The sequence below is a fragment of the Rhamphochromis sp. 'chilingali' genome (assembly GCF_963969265.1).
Source record: "Rhamphochromis sp. 'chilingali' genome assembly, chromosome: 8".
NCBI classification, from domain to species: Eukaryota; Metazoa; Chordata; class Actinopteri; order Cichliformes; family Cichlidae; genus Rhamphochromis; species Rhamphochromis sp. 'chilingali'.
This window is the reverse complement of record NC_137935.1, coordinates 27,792,611-27,805,222: the sequence shown is the minus strand read 5'-3', so window position 1 is coordinate 27,805,222 and position 12,612 is coordinate 27,792,611. Positions and strand designations below refer to the sequence as shown.

Genomic DNA, 12,612 nt, shown 5'->3' with positions numbered 1-12,612 from the left:
TTTATATATCACTAAATCACAACAACAGTTCCTCAAGACGCATTGTATTGTAAGGTGAAGACCCTAAAATAATACAAAGAAAAAAATAAAAAGAAAGGAAAGAGGCAAACAAACAAAAACCCTACAAAGAGTTTAGGATGCAGTGAGGCCAAAAATCCTTTTGTCACATTTAATTAAGCTGCAATGTTTTGTTAACTGTGAATTAACTTAGTGAACTTAGCCTTCAATGTTCTTCTTTCAGATGTTAACGAATGTGAAGTGGATGAAGGCGGCTGTGAGGGGTACTGTTGCAACACCATTGGCAGCTACTACTGCAAGTGCCCTGAAGGCAGTAGGTTGGGGCCAGATGGCAAGGCCTGCAATGGTAAGGTGGACATCTAGAAATAGCTGGCGTACAAACACTGACCTCCTGGGTTAACTTCATTGTTATTATTATAATATAATATAATATAATATAATATAATATAATATAATATAATATAATATAATATAATATAATGTGCCTGTGAATTTGTTATCATTTAGTAGTGCTACGACTCTGTTCTCTGTAATCGAGTTCATGTAACTCAGTACTAATGACTACTGAGCATCATGTTTATGTGTCCCAGCTTGTGTAACCCCATAGCAAGACGGCCCCTAGCTGATTAATTATGACATCACTATAAAGCTTTTTGCACAGAAAGCCCTAAATGCGATCATCTTCTCTTCCAACATTTTATGGCAGTCCACTTTCCTGCTTCAATTTACCTTTAGTCTGAAATCATAAATGCACTGAGTAATTAGTTACAGGAGCTACAATGAAGGCATTTTTGCATGGGCTTACTTTGGCTGCTTGTCTGCCTGTGGTCAAGTTTTTCCCAGCGAGATAGCATCGCAATCAAGACACAGTCACGGAAATTCTGTGCAAGTTTATTAGGGTAAAAAATAACGTTATGGTAGAGACATTAGGTGCCAATCATAACGTTATTTTTGATGCAACTTCCCATTTGAAACAGTCAAAGTTACGGCACCAAAACCGCTTGGTTAGGAAAAAATAATTATGACATTGCAGGAAAACACTGGCGTGATCCATTTTTCAGCATCTGCCCATCTTCTTCTCCTTCCTAATCCTTTCTCAATCTCTTGATTAGAAGCTTTACTGGAGTTGTTTCTTTATGCAGATGATGCACTCAGTGTTCATCTACTGTATAGGCAGACATATGCCATCATTTACATGAGCCTGTGGTACTGTGCTCCATTAGCAATAGCACAAAAAATGATCACTGTACATTTAATTTAGGCCTTTATTTTACCATTCATTGTATACTTTTTGGGCTTTTTAAACTCAGAGAGAAAAAAGTTAACTTTAGAAACTTTTACATAGTGACACCTATTATTTTGACTAAAAACATTGGTGCCATCTATAAATGAACGTGAGCATTTGTTCACATTCATCCATGTGAGGTAATTCAGTGGCCTTTGTGTTTTCTCCCTAAGTATTTCTTGAATCTGCTACATTTAAATGATCTGGCCTCTGTAGACCTACACATGCATCTGTCCACACAGGCAGTGCTGATATATTATAACAAGCGTGCCCTCCCAGTTCATCTGTCTTCTTTGAAAGAAATACGCTGAGTTAGCGGCGCGCCCATTTGTTCCTAAAAGCTACAGGTGTGAACAAATGCTCCTGATCTTTGACCTTTAAGACAGGATAGTGTCACTCTAACATTTTTATGCCTCACAGGTTGCTGGAGAAGTCAGGAGTGAGCAGCATTAGCAGCATTAGCAGCTGTTCATTTCTTATTTTAGGGGCTTTTGTGTGAATTTGCGTGAAAGTACAACCTGATACTTACATAGCATTTTTCACTTGCACCAAACACTCATAGACTCACACTCCAATAGATGCATCAAGGGCAACTTGGGGTTCAGTATTTCGCCTAAGGACACTTTGACATGCAGGTTGGAGGAGCCAGACCGGGGCGGGTGACCCATTCTATCTCCTGAACCACAGTTGCCCCATTTGTTCACTACATGTGGTTAAATTACTGGCAGAAAAGAGTGTTTTTGACTTTAACATGTGGCAGAAAAGAAAGTGACGTTACTATTTTTAGAGTTTTATCTGACCAAAACTGAAGCACCCTGAAGATTTTGGTGAGAGAACTTGCTTTGAGTTTTTGGTTCTCACTAAAATGGGCTCTTTTAACATTCAGACTACCTTTTTTTAAAAAAAGAAAAAAATTCTACCTCATTTGTGCCACTAAAGCAGTTCAGCAGCATGTTAGTAGGGCTGCTGTTTCGCCTAATTGTATGTGTTAGCTCAACAATTCTGCTGTCACATGATATGACCTCCTGACCTGTGACACCTCCAGCCCTGCATGCACCTCACTGTGTGTCTCACGCTGAAATGATCTCAACTGGGGAAACCAATAAGCAACCTTGACAAACTTTTTTCTGTTCAGCTGTTTTGGATGTTAAGCATCATTCACAATAGTAGTCATACAAAAGAGCCTTGTTTCAGTGGCACACACCTTACGAGTGCAATGTGCAGTAAATATTTCTAACATCCATGTATATGTTCAAAGAATGGGGCAAACCACTAGGAATTTCTTTAGGCGACTATAGTCTTGCAATCACTTTGGAGAGGATTGCCCACATGGGTTTGCCAGATATTTAAATGTGTAGAAAGCAAAACACAAACACAAATAAATGCACACATAAACTACATGAAAGTGATTTAGTATATTTGTAGTACTTAGGAAATTCTCTGACCTCAGAGAAACCAGAATTATGGTTGTGTTGTGCATGCTCAAATAAACTGAACCACATGTTCCTGGGAAAAATACAAAAAGAAAACACAAAATAAAACTTTATTTGGGCAGTCATTGCACACACAGGCCTAACAAAGGAATTAGTGTAATCTCAAAAAGTCAGAGATGACAAGCAGGAAGAGTTTTGGAGGATCTTATGAGCACCGTCCCCAATACGTATACGTGAGTTGAGGTTTCAGGTTTTTGGCTTCACGGCTTCCTTCTCTCTGACACACACTATAGGAAAAACAGTGAACAAATGAATCGTGTGCAAAGAGCATGATAAACCACTCATCACTCACACCAAAGAAAGTGTAGTTGTAAAAGTCTTGATGATATTCACCGTTTCATCGTTTTGTTCACAGGAGACATAATATGCAGTTAGCTCTTAGTGTTTTTCTTCACTAGTAAAACTGAAGGAGCTGATGGGGGAATAAGCTGAACAGCACACTTAATAATTAACATTTTAAAGCATGAGAAATTGGAGCTTAAAATTGGTTAAAATTACACAATTACACCTCTTTATTCCACAATCCCGTAAAATTGCGTTATTCATTTTCTGTTATTTGGCGTGCGTCAAACGAAATGTTTAATTAGACCACCTCAAAGCTGGGTGGGACTTTTTTTAAAATTAAGGATGTAATAAATTCCTTGTTTCTAAAAAGCTCATTTTAATCCTTCATTAAATTGAACGCTGTTCTCTCACAACTGACCACAGTTACAGGTGTCTCATTCATGAGCAAAGCGAAAACTTTTAATCAAGAAGCAGAGAAACTGTTCCATATTCATCACTGTGATGGCTGCAAATTTCATATTTGAATCAGTCAGAAGCAAGGCGTGGTGCATGCAGGGGCGGATCCAGAGAAATTTTCTTAGGGTGGCATGAAGGTGGCAAAGAAATCAAATGGGGTGGCAAAATCAAAGCCTCCCCCCCACCCAAACACATATGCACAAAACAAAACGACTACACAACAGAACAGCTACACAAGACAACACAATACACTAAGTATACACTCCACACTAACCATCACAAATCTCCCACATCTAAAAACTCTCTCTCACACACACACTTGCTCGCTCTGTCTCGCTGCTGTTACAGTCACTCCCAAAACTTTTCCCTCTTCCTAAACAACCAAATTCCATATGTTGACTTTTTTTTGAATTGGTCGACATGGTGCATTTGTCCACCGATAGGAAAGCGGTGGCTTTTTCCCCTTTCTTTACTGTTTTCGCGCTGTCCTTAGAAAACGCTTAAAACACACACACACAAAAACCTGACGACAGTATTTAGGAAAAAAGCGTGGCTTATATATATTATCATAACTCTGGATTTACTGGCCTGTAATTAAAATGTAAAAACTTTGAAGTCTGAACTTTCAGTGTGGGTTGAAATAGAAACTCAGCGTGGCTGCAGCTTGTTGCTATGTCACCTTAAAATAGTCATGTGATTTGGAGGTGCAGCGTGTCGGTGGACCACAGAGGGTTCATAACACTCACCTTTCTTCCATTTCCAGAGTGTAACATCCAAACACCTGTGTAAAATCCGAAATTCCCATGTTGTTGTTCAAAATGTGCTCTGGCACAATCATAAGCATGGCTTGCTACTGAAAGCAAGAAAAAAGCCGGTCCTGCTATGGGCTGAACCATTTGTTAATGTTGCAGGGCGGGAACACTATCCAATACATTCAGTTTTAGCATTTATATTCACTGTTGACTGTAACTACACTCAAACTGTTAATGCTATCTTATTTTAATAAACAACACTGTCATATGCAAAACTGGGGTGGCACTTGGGGTGGCAAGGGATCATTTTAGGGTGGCACTTGCCACCCCATGCCACCCTTCTAGATCCGCCCCTGGGTGCATGAATACATATAAATATATATCTGTATGAGGTATGCATGCATTGCATATCTGTGTGTTCAGATGTAGATGAATGTGAGGAGCTCAATGGAGGATGCCAGCAGACATGTGTCAACACACCGGGCTCCCATCACTGTGAGTGCAGTGAAGGCTTCCGCATGCACTCAGATGGTCGAACTTGTATCGGTAAGTACTAAAGAAAAGGATTTACAGCACTTGTGGAAACTGTTTTCTATCTACTCCTCCCCACACCGTATTTTTCCCACATTAATAATTCAGGATTTTTTGCAATCATTCTCTTTGTAATAAAACAGATAAAATACAGTTTTTTAAAAAAATGGTTTGAATTTATTGCACTTTTGAAGGATAGCCTGACATTCTGAGAATTTGCTTGTGAGCTTTCTTTCCAAGCTTTTGATGGGAATATTAATGTCAATCTCACCATATTTATTTTATGAAACTTAAGCAACAGATCATCTGGCGATCAGAGCCCTTTACTACACGTTCATGACATTAGAAAGGTTATGCCATACAAATACTTAGGATACACACTGATAATGCACTTACTCGGAACATGGATGTAGAAAGTGTGTATACGAGAATCCATCAGCATCATTGTCTCTGATGTTTTTAGTGTTTATGGCAATATTTTGTCATTTATGCTTAGGTCTGTGTGCAATTTTCGTTTTTTGTTGTTGCCATGATTTGTGTTGATCTTATCTTATCTTATCTTATCTTATCTTATCTTATCTTATCTTATCTTATCTTATCTTACCAAGAGTGCAAACTGGAGGCATAACTGACATGTATACTTTCTCAACTGCTGGTTAACACAAATCTGTAATAAGTCCGTAAACAACTCAGTGCTTTTAAACATGCAGACATGGTCAAGATGATCTGCTGAAGTTCAAACTGAGCATTACAATAGGGGAAGAAAGGTTGTTCGTGCCAGACGAGCCAGTCGAAGCATTTCAGAAACTGCTGAGCTGCTGGGATTTTCCCACACAACAATTTCTATTGTTTACAGAGAACAGTTCAACAAAAAGAAAATATCCAGTGAGCGGCAGCTTGCTGGGCGAAAATGCTTTCTTAATGTCAGAAGTCAGAGGAACATGGTAAGACTGCGTCAAGCTAACAGGAAGACATTAATAACTCAGATAACCAGTCATTACAGCCACGGTATGCAGAAGAGCATCTCAAGATATGAAAACTTGGACTACAGCAGCTGAGGATGACAGTGGGTGCCATTCCTGTTAGCTAAGAGCAGGAACCTGAAGCTACAGCTCACAATAGATGTCTGAAAAAATGTTGCCTGCTTAATGAGTCTAGATTTGTGTTGCAACATTCAGACGGTAGGGTTCAGACTGCGGGTGTTGGCATAATGGTGTGGGGAATAGTTTCTTAGCACAACGCGAAATCGTAATCCCAAAGTCGGCGATATCATGGATGTGGAGCAAATGTGTGACGCTGTAACATGAACCAAACTCTCTGTGGAATGTTTCCACCACCTCGATAAATCTGTGCCACAAAGAATTAAGGGTGTTCTGAAGCCAGGATTAGCAAGGTCTACATAATGAAGTGGCCAGTGAGTGTTCAGTCCAATGAAAACCAGACTTCATTGGTAGCAGTCACTGAACACAGTTAATGCCAGAACTAATTTCTTCACTTTGGGTTTTGTACAAATGTAACAAACAAATGTAGTGAAAAAAACAGAATGAAAGCGTAGAAGCTAGAGCTTCATTGAATAATCCTTGTGAGAAATTCAGACACAATTTAAAAGGAGAAATGCAAGGCGGTAAAGTACTTTTACCCTTTTAGGACCATAAAATTTGTCATTTAATGAAACAATTTATTACTTGGAGAAAATCGGTACATCTCTGTTTCTATGTATGTCCCCTAATGCCCTCAGTTTCCAGCTGCAGCTTTGTGTTAAAAGATAGGTACGGATGCAGAGGGATGGCTAATTGTGTCTGTGGAAGTCATCAGTGTTAAAAGCCTGCCGTTCATTCAGTTTTACAGCCTGTGTCATCATGTCTGTGTTTAGAGCACCCAGAAGGCACACGGCTAATATTCATATTTGGCACGTCATTAAGTTGCAGGAATGATAGGATGGAAAGATCATTAGAAAATAAACTAGAGGTAGTCATTGGACCAACAGGCCTATTGAAGACCTTTTTTTTCCAGTTTCCTGCATTTACTCAAGTGTTTTCCACAATTATACAGCTGTGCAACTTGAGCTGTGAAAGGTATTTTGAATTGCCAGAAAATTCAGTTATATTTATCATCCTTTCTAAGTTACTGAAAACTTAGTGCGACTTTCAGCCCCATTAAATCTGCACTTGAGCACCTGAGCGGATGGGCTTTATGACTTTGACTTTTTTTTTTTTACTGAGCACTCGTCTATCTTCTTTGCTCTTAAGCTGTGAATTCCTGCTCTGTCTTGAATGGTGGATGTGAACACAAGTGTGTGGACACGGGGGACAATCACTACAAATGTGAGTGTCGGAAGAACTACCAGCTGAAGAGGGATGGGAGACACTGTAAATGTAAGTCAGCCTAACTTTTGGTGCAGAAACATCTGTTAAAGTGGCAGAGCTGTGCATTACACAGCTCAAAATCTGAATAGTCTTCATGGATTTTCTAATGCACTGATTAATTTTACTAGCAATCTTGTTGTGACAGAAAATATATTAATGTGTATGATTCAGATGTCAAGAATACAAATTGTCCTCATCAAACTGTCCTGACCTGGCTTCATTCTGCAAATATATGTATGTGTATGTTTCTCCTCGTGTTAGTGAGGGACCCCTGTGAGGAGAGGAATGGAGGCTGCAGCCAGATGTGTACTTCAGAAGAAGGCCGAGTTCACTGCAGCTGCCGACCTGGTTTTACACTGGCTGGAGATGCCAAGAACTGTGAAGGTGACAAAGCCCTCTCTCTCACTCACATAGCTATAACTCAGATAAGACCTCTGATTTCCTGTATGTGAGAAAGAAAGTTTTCTATGCAGTCCTGTGAGAAACTAACTACACCATTACTGCTTCCCTATAACTAAGAGGGCAAGTAGCAACGAGGCGCTACTAATCAAATGCACTTAATTATTAGATCATTGGCAGGTGTGAGCAGGTCTAAGCATTCAGGTGTGTGTTATACAATACCATTATCTTACCAGCAAACTCACCCTTTTAAACTTAAAGAAACTCCAAAATCCTCTCAGACTCTGCAACCTCAGTTAGCATGCTGGATGTTAAAGTTCCTGATTGTTCAGTTACAAAAAGAATGAAAAAGTATGACTTGTCTATAAAAACAACATGGCAGCATGGCACAGAACAATCTGCAAGGCTTCTGGAGCATGCCCTTTGGACAGATAAGACCAAAGGGAAGAGGTTTGGCCATAAAACACAAACACAGGATATCATCACAAAGACCTCATTCCAACTGTCAAGCATGATGGTGGGGGTGTAGCGATTCATGCCTTGCAGTCATTGTGTTGACCATGAACTCAACTGTGTACCAAAGCATCCCATATGGAAAAGATATATATAAATATTATAAAGTTTGTATCTGTCTTGTGTGAAACTTATATGAAAAGCATACAAAAGTGAAAAAAGATATAAGATCCCTTGAAAAATTATATAAATGAAACTTGTATGTTTTGGATACTTACTAAAACAATATATGAAAGTAATGAGAAAGTGGCCACTTTCATGAGTAAATCATGTAAGCCTTATATGATTCACTATATGAAGTAGGCCACATCTTATGCAAGTCTTTTATAAGTTTTTACTATTTCTTTTCCTTATGGGATTGCAGAGTCAAGCATGGCTGAAATTGAGCCATGAAACAGGACAATGAGTCCAGGCACAGCAGCAAAACTATAACAGAATGACATGAAATGAAAAAGAAAATAATCAAGGTCCTGCAGTGGCTCAGTCAATGCCCAGATCTCAACCTAAATGAAATTTTGTGATGGGACCTTAAGAGAACTGTGCATAAATCAATGCCTACAGACCTCAATTAAATGAAACAGCATTCAAAGTAGGCCAGATTCCCTCCGCTACATTGTGAGAAACTCATATGGAAAGTAGTTACTTAATGTTATAGCTAATTGTGGTTCTGCAAGATGCTGAGAGCTGTAATTAACTTTCCACAGGACTGCGCACATCTACTTGTTTTAGGAACTCTGGATTTGGTTGGAGACTTAGCTGCTACTCGACCAAGAAAGTCAGGTTCCAGGATACAAGTTTCATGAACACTGAAATCCTGTTTACCTCCGCTGTTTCTTAATATGATGCTGAATAATATTCTGCAGTTTTGCAATACAGTAGATAAATCTTTGACACAATCAGTGGACTTTTCTCATGCTCATGTGTTTCTGCCGACATGTCTTGGTGTATCTGTTGACATTTGTCATACCAGGATCTAAAGTTTGTTAATATTTGCCTCTTATAGACATTGATGAGTGCAGCTCTGGCCATGCCAAGTGTTCCCATGGTTGTGTCAACATGTTGGGTTCCTTTAGCTGTGTGTGTCATCCGGGTTTTGAACTCGGTGCTGATGCTAAACAATGCTACCGTAAGTAAGAACTTCAGCCTACCTTCCACAAACTGTAAAGACTGCTGAGTGCTTTTTATTATGCAAATAAGAGAACAACTTACATCATTTCAGAATGACTTTGTTGAAAATGTTCTGATTCAAATGTGCCTTAGTTTTTTTATTTTTAACCCCAAAGGGATTTTTTGACTGTAATGGGAATTTAACTAGTAACCTTTCCTTTGCTAAATAAATATGAATACCACTGCACACTATAGCGCAGGCTGGTGCAGCTTGCACATTCTAAAATCATTTTCTTTTTTTTCTGCTAACAACAGAACAAAACGCAAATACCAGGTTACTTGTAAACTGCTCTTTAATTTGAATCACAAAACTTTGCTTGTAAACATTTCAGTGTAGCACACAGGACTGACATGCGTGATATGCCTCAAAATTCAACCGAGTCCTAAGTTATATCCTTTTTAAATCCATCATACTCTCATTAGGTATTTATGTTGAGCATATAAAATGCAAAATTAAATGTGATTTACAGAGTCACTATTAGCCAAAAATGCCCCGTGTCATTGACCCTATATTTCATCTGTGGTTGTGTACTGTTGTTGTGGTTTGATCCTTTCATCTCCAGGCATTGAGATGGAGATTGTAAACAGCTGCGAGAAGAACAACGGAGGTTGCTCTCATCATTGTGAGCATACCACCAATGGCCCTCTTTGCTCCTGTAACCAGGGTTACCAGCTTGACCAAGACAGGAAGACCTGTGTAGGTCAGACCTTCTATACATGTGTGTGTGTGTGTGTGTGTGTGTGTGTGTGTGTATATATATATATATATATATATATATATATATATATATATATATATATATATATATATATATATATATATATATATATATATATATATATATATATATATATTTTGTTTTCACCTGTTTTATTTAATGTGTTTTGGCTCTGTGCTTCAGTCCTTCAGAAGGATCTCTTCATACCAGCTCTTTAATACTTTCCACAGATAATAATGAGTGTGTGAGTGAGGAGTCCTGCTGCAGCCACTTCTGTAAAAATTATCCAGGCGGCTATGAATGCAGCTGCTGGCCTGGTTACAGACTAAATCCAGACGGTTGCAGCTGTGACGGTAAGGTTGGACTCTTAGCAGATCATCTAGTCTGGTACTTATTAAGGTTTTCTGTGTTGTGGCAAAGCTGTGTATGACACAAATTCTAAAAAGCGTATTTACCAAGTGAGTCCTGAAAAATTAATCCTTTTAAGGCCAGTTCCTACTAGAAAAGGGGGGAAAAAAGAACATTTTACTCAAAAAGCGATGTACAGTCAAGTGCAACTTCTGGATGGGTAGAAAAAAGAAAATCCATATCTGTGTCATCTTGCAGTGCTACACTATCTTTTCATATACTTGCACTATGTTTGCATTTTCTTCTGTTAGACATTGACGAGTGTCTGGCAGAGATCTCGGACTGTGAACAATACTGCATCAACACTGTGGGAGCGTACGAGTGCTTTTGTCAACAGGGCTTCCGTTTGAATGAGGACCGGCGCTCTTGCGTGTGTGAGTAACATTTTCAGCTTTCCAAATACCACTCTGCATTTCTTCTTGACATATAACATTGTACTTGGTCTCTTTAGCTCTTTACGGCAGAGAGCTGGAAGAGGAAGATGAAGAAGAGGAAGATGAGGAAGTGCAGCTCGAGGCTGGCAGATTACCGGACCTGCTGTTCCGCAATGCTCCTCAGCTCCTGCAGTACACGGCAGCCTTGCGCTCCCATTACGGCAGCGAAGATGATGACGACGATGATGGTAGTCACCGTGGTGACAGTGAAAAAGTATTAGAGATCCTGAGAGAGCGCAGGGGAGAGCTCAGACTGGAAAGTCACATAGGTACAGTAAAAAAACAAAACCCCAAAACAAGAAAAACAAAGCATGTGTGCTGAGTCTGCACTTTGTGCTTGACCAGATCAATATTATTTTATTACTCTCCTTTTGTTTTCCTATTAAATGTTGATGATCTTCAGGAATTTCCTTTGGAATTTCCTTTTTTAGTGTGTCTAGATGACTCATTTGGGGAGGACTGCAGTGTAAGCTGTGAAGACTGCGTGCATGGAGCGTGCAACGAAAACAGAGACCGATGCGAATGTTTGCCTGGCTGGACGGGGGTCATCTGCAACGAGAGTGAGGATCTTTAAAAGTGTTCTGAAGTGACGTCTTTCCATCATAACACAAACACTGTCCTTCGGGATAAATCATGTGCCACCTGTCATCAGTGTACTGTAGCAAGTTAGCTTAGCATGAAGACTTTGCTCCATCCAGAAGTAATAAAAACTATATGGTGGGATTTGTAAATACTAGGCTATATCTCATTGGCTTATTTTGCACAAAAAATAAAAAAAATTGTGACTTTATAAAAGTATTTCGTATACAAATGACACATTATGACAAAGCCTTAGAGGGGAAACTGGCTCCATATTTACCATTATTTTAAGTGGCACATGATCATCTCCTCATCTCACTTTCAGACAGAAAGGGATGAAGGGGAGACATTTATTTATTTATTTATTTATTTGTATGGGAAAATTGACCAAAGCGAATGAGTCATGTCCAGATCACATATCTGATTCAGTTGTACATTGAACAGTACAGCATAGACGGGCATGCACATAGCCTTGATTGTATCACAAGGCACATGTTTTCCCAGAGCTATTTGAACTGCCTTTAGCAGTATGGTCTAGTTAAAGAAAGATGACATAGCTCCCTGTGTGCATCGATCCAGCGTCATGTATCAAAGCCTGACGGCTCTTGTGTGGGAGGCTGTGTTGTTTATGGGCTCCAGAACACAAGAGGGCCAGGGGAATCAATTTGTCTGCTACTACTGTGGCCAGGACCCACAGCAAGAGCACAGCCCGAGGCCAAGGATGTCCACTACTGGGTTACAAAGCAAAGCTTCATTGTTCCCATCCAGCTCTGTGATTAATGGCTGTCTTTTGGTCTGAACCTGAGGAGGAGAGCCACGTGTGATAAGTCCATTAGAAGCATTCTGAAACGAGAGTCTGAGGGAGGCAGTGTTCAGATGCACACCCTGAAGGTGATGGGCCTGGGCAGCATTTTCAGGTGGAGTAGATGAGGAATATTGCTGCCTGAGGCAAAGATATGGGGAATGGTGCAGTAGGCAACAACATAGGGGGCTATAAGGAAAAAAAATATGGGCCATGTATGGTCTTTAAAAAATGTGACATATAACATTTTTATTGTATGAAGTTGTATATATATAAAAAATATATAATTAACTGGGTTACTCTTTCCCATATCTCAAATAATTGAATTATATTTGAATCATATCGCTGAAGCAGTGTGCCAACTCTTAATACTGCTGTTGAAGCATTACAAGTATTTATGGTGTT

At 39.4% G+C, this 12,612-nt stretch overlaps 1 protein-coding gene across 1 annotated transcript in view; it reads left to right on the top strand.

Annotated features, from left to right (window-relative positions):
- The window catches only part of egfem1 (EGF-like and EMI domain containing 1), a 62,996-nt gene that overhangs the window by 25,024 nt on the left and 25,360 nt on the right, over nucleotides 1–12,612 (top strand). Inside the window, exons 5-14 of the mRNA XM_080888276.1 lie at nucleotides 242–364; nucleotides 4,713–4,835; nucleotides 7,070–7,195; nucleotides 7,448–7,570; nucleotides 9,102–9,224; nucleotides 9,829–9,966; nucleotides 10,215–10,337; nucleotides 10,644–10,766; nucleotides 10,844–11,095; nucleotides 11,258–11,386. Of these exons, the coding sequence (XP_080744402.1) occupies nucleotides 242–364; nucleotides 4,713–4,835; nucleotides 7,070–7,195; nucleotides 7,448–7,570; nucleotides 9,102–9,224; nucleotides 9,829–9,966; nucleotides 10,215–10,337; nucleotides 10,644–10,766; nucleotides 10,844–11,095; nucleotides 11,258–11,386 (1,383 nt within the window). The remainder of the gene's footprint in view (nucleotides 1–241; nucleotides 365–4,712; nucleotides 4,836–7,069; nucleotides 7,196–7,447; nucleotides 7,571–9,101; nucleotides 9,225–9,828; nucleotides 9,967–10,214; nucleotides 10,338–10,643; nucleotides 10,767–10,843; nucleotides 11,096–11,257; nucleotides 11,387–12,612) is intronic.